Here is a 4,106-nt window from a genome sequence, read left to right as displayed (position 1 = left end):
GCGCATTTACATACAAATACAGTTTGTCCCTAATTTGATAACAGGTTTCCGGTTAAATGCGATTATTATAGCATAATTTTGAATGTGATTGTTTATGTAAAACTTTATTTTGATAGTCCACTTTAGACACACTGACTGTGTCAACTTATTCTACTAAACCTAACCTAACAGTCTACTCTGAGAGTTAGTAGACATGTAGTTGCAAGTTAATGAGAATTAGTTGACATGTAGTTGCTTATAGTTAGTAGACTGTCAAAAGGGGACTATCAAAATAAAGTGTAACCGATTTTTATGTTAAATGTTAATTATTGTTTGATTAAACATTAGCAATTCATAACGAAGCAAACTGATGAAGTAAACAAAGATAATGTGGCTTTAACTGCATGGATAATATCCGCGTCAAATTATAATTTTTTTTATTGTGGGTTTTTTTTGGGGGGGGGTTTCGTGGGTGCATCACATTTAACTCTCAGATAAAATAATTTCTGGAGATTTCTGGTGTGTAATAACAGTGACTGACAGCAAACAGATGCACGTGATCCTGAGCAGCAGGTTTCCATCAAGAGACGTGCGCGGATAAAAGAACAAAATTAACGCGATATTAATTAAAATTTCATCTGAACTCACGTTTATTTTATTTTATTTTATTTTATTCAGCGTCTAAAGTCTACATGTCAACTCGAAGGGGTTTCGCGTGCGGTCTTAAATAAAGGCCATTATTCCTGCAATCAAATTAAACTTCATCTCACACTACCAACCAGAGCCACATTAAAGCTGAAACAATCCCACAATTCATTTAGCGCGAGCTAGAATGCGTCCGCTCTTGAAAACTCGCCCATTCTCGCCCTAATGACATTAGTCCTAATAGCCATTAATAGTCATTTATTTAAAATTATATCTGCGCACGCTGAACGGAATACACTCTTAAAAATAAAGGTGCTTCACAGTGATGCCATAGAAGAACCTTTTTTTTTGTCTAAATGGTTCCATAAAGAACCTTTAACATCTGAAGAAGGTTCTCCAGATTATAAAAAGGTAAGAAAAGAGATGGTTCTTTAGTAACACTTTATTTGAAGGTGTCCTTGTTACACGTTACATGTAATAACAATAAATTGTTACTAACCCAATAGATAAGTACATGAAGTTAATTAATATTACTCAGTACTTAAATGTATAACTACATTGTAACAATGACACCTTCAAATAAAGTGTAACCGAACCTTTGACCGAATGGTTCTTCTATGGCATCGCTGTGAAGCACCTTTATTTTTAAGAGTGTTAACACAGAAAGAGGATATTTCAAAAGGAGCAAATATAAAGAAGGAAACTGACCATGAGGATGAGGATGATGATTCATTATTTTTTTTTATATATTTATATATATATATTTAATAATAGACCTTGTAAAGTCTAAAAGTAGCTACTCTCATAAACTGACGCCACAAATATTATTTTTATGCTTTATGGGACTGATTTTCTCTGCGCGCTTCTACAGAATGAAACGCAGAAAAACGCGATTGCTCATCACTTTCTTTCTTTCTTTCTGCCTTTCTTTCCTGAACAACTCAATCCTCACATATGTCCTCTTAAACCGCGCCACAAATCTCTCCTCACATCCGTAATCCACTGCTCTTCGTTCCTCTTTCAGTTCCGTACAAGTTCTTCTCGGACCCCTCCGGTCTGAACGAGAAGCGCAAGCGGCGGCGGATCCGCACGACCTTCACGAGCTCTCAGCTGAAGGAGCTGGAGCGCATCTTCGCGGAGACGCATTACCCAGACATCTACACGCGCGAGGAGCTGGCGCTGAAGATCGACCTGACCGAGGCGCGGGTGCAGGTGAGGCTCCAGCGAAGCGTTTTTACTTTATAAATGCGTTTCAATGGCACGTTTTTCTGTTTCTGTTCGGCGTAATATTTATACGCAGAAATTGACTTCGGCGTGCATATGATACGCAATGGTTAGGTTTAGTGGTGTGGGGTAGGTGCGTATTATATGCACGCAAAAATGCGTATTATATTCACGCCAAAGTCAGTTTTTGGTATAAATGGCACGCAAAATACAAAAAAAAAAAAAAACGTGCTATTGATACGCATTTTTATTCGCTAAAAAAATCTAACAAAACAATTGAATTTTGGCTGATTTGAATATCTGGGTCTCGCTTTTTTGCCTGCAGCGCTGTTCGCAGACGCTTCCAAATGTAATTAATTTAGTTGATTTTATTAGGTTGATTTATAGCAGCTATTATCCGTCTGCGCTCTTAAAAAATAAAGAGGGTTTTCGCGACGAAGTGATCAGTTCTTAAAAGAAGCATTTTTTTCTTAGTGTGAAGAACAATTTAAAAATCTTTTTACTTTTGTGGAATGGAAAGGTCTCACACTCTTACAAATAAAGGTTCTTTATTGGCTTCGATGGTTCCATGAAGAACCTTCATCATCCATGGAGCCACTAAAGGAAGGACGCCTTATAGATGCACATCAATATCACGAATGATGTTGCTGTCAGTAAATTAGTTCTTCATTTCCTCTTACATGAAGGTGCAGAAATGTTTAGTCCAGCAGGAGAAACGAGATTTATGGAGAAACATCTCAGAATGCGATTAGAAGAGCTCTAACCAAATATTCACAACTGATTATGGGTTTACTAATGGTACGTTCCTAAATTACCAATCTTAAATATTAATATTCTTCATGTTGTTTACTCTTCCGGAATTCACTAGAGATATAAATTCAGACAGGCACATTTTTTCATTTTCTCTTAAAAGAGTTTCTTGGTGAAAAGGTAAAAATAAGGTTGAATAAAAAGGTTCTGTAGATGATTGAGATGTTCTTCACACTAATTAAAAAGGATTCTTTTAAGAACTGATCACTGAAAGGTTTTTAAGGAACCAAAAATGTTTCGTCTTTGACATATTTACAAAAAAAAAAACTTTATTTTTGGTGTAGATGTAGATTTACATGCTCAAGAAAGAGTTTATAGTGGAAAAACACTTAAAAATTGTTTTTGGCAGCAATTTCATAGAAGACCCATTTTTGGTTCCCCAAAGAACCCTTTAATGAACAGTTCCTAAATTAACATTTTATTTTTTCATAGTGTGAAGAATATTTTTCCACTATATAGAATTTCAGGAAAAGGTTCCTTTTTTTCTTAGTGTAATTTTTAAAAAATCCACTATAAAGAACTTTTTGTGGAATATAAAGGTTAAAAATAAAAGTTCTTTATCGGCATTGATGGTTCCATGAAGAACCTTTAACATCCATGAAATCAAGCCATTGCACAAAAGTTTTTTTTATTGTGGCAAAAATTTTCAAAAAATGTTCTTCACACTAAGAAAAAATGGTTCTATAAAGAACTTTTCACTGAAAGGTTCTTTGGGGAACCAGAAATGGTTCTTCAATGAAATCAATATTAAATCCCACCTTTGGAAACTTTATTTTTTAAGAGTCTATAGTGGAAAAAAACATTTTCTTTTTAGTGTGAAGAACATTTTAACCATCTAAAGAACGTTTTTTTTTCACTATAAACAACGTTTTGTGCATTAAAAGGTTCCATGGATGTTAAAGGTTCTTTTTGGAACCATCAATGCCAATCAAGAACCATCATTTTTAAGTGTGAAGGATTTAAAGATGTTCTTCAAAAATGGTTCTTTTAAGAACTGTTCACTGGAAAGTTCTGTGAGGAACCACAAATGGTTCTTCTACAGCAAACACCCTTTACACTCTTAAAAATAAAGGTTCTTTATAGGCATCAATGGTTCCACAAAGAGCCTTTACCATCCATGGAAACTTTTCATTCCACAAAAGGTTCTTTACAGTGGAAAAAGGTTCTTTAAGTTACACTTTATTTTGATAGTCCCTTTTAGACATTCTACTAACTATAAGTAACTTTGCAACTACATGTCAACTAATTCTCATTAACTTGCAACTACATGTCTGCTAACTCTCAGAGTAGACAGTTAGGTTAGGTTTAGAGTTAGTAGAATAAGTTGACACAGTCAGTGTGTTGTATGTTGTGGACGCATCAAAATAAAGTGTTAGAAGATATTAAGCAGACAGTCTACTAATACTCTAATGACTGCTAGTTGACATGTAGTTGCAAAGTTACTTACT

General features: G+C 34.8%; 1 protein-coding gene across 1 annotated transcript in view; it reads left to right on the top strand.

Moving 5' to 3' along the window:
- phox2a (paired like homeobox 2A) overlaps window positions 1-4,106 on the top strand; it is an 8,852-nt gene that overhangs the window by 1,855 nt on the left and 2,891 nt on the right. The window contains exon 2 of the mRNA XM_016550004.1: window positions 1,649-1,836. Within this exon, the coding sequence (XP_016405490.1) occupies window positions 1,649-1,836 (188 nt within the window). The remainder of the gene's footprint in view (window positions 1-1,648; window positions 1,837-4,106) is intronic.

Source organism: Sinocyclocheilus rhinocerous, unplaced genomic scaffold (genome assembly GCF_001515625.1).
Source record: "Sinocyclocheilus rhinocerous isolate Xijiao unplaced genomic scaffold, SAMN03320098_v1.1 scaffold4118, whole genome shotgun sequence".
Classification (NCBI taxonomy): Eukaryota; Metazoa; Chordata; class Actinopteri; order Cypriniformes; family Cyprinidae; genus Sinocyclocheilus; species Sinocyclocheilus rhinocerous.
Note: the sequence above shows the minus strand (reverse complement) of the source record. Positions and strands in the feature narration are given on the sequence as shown.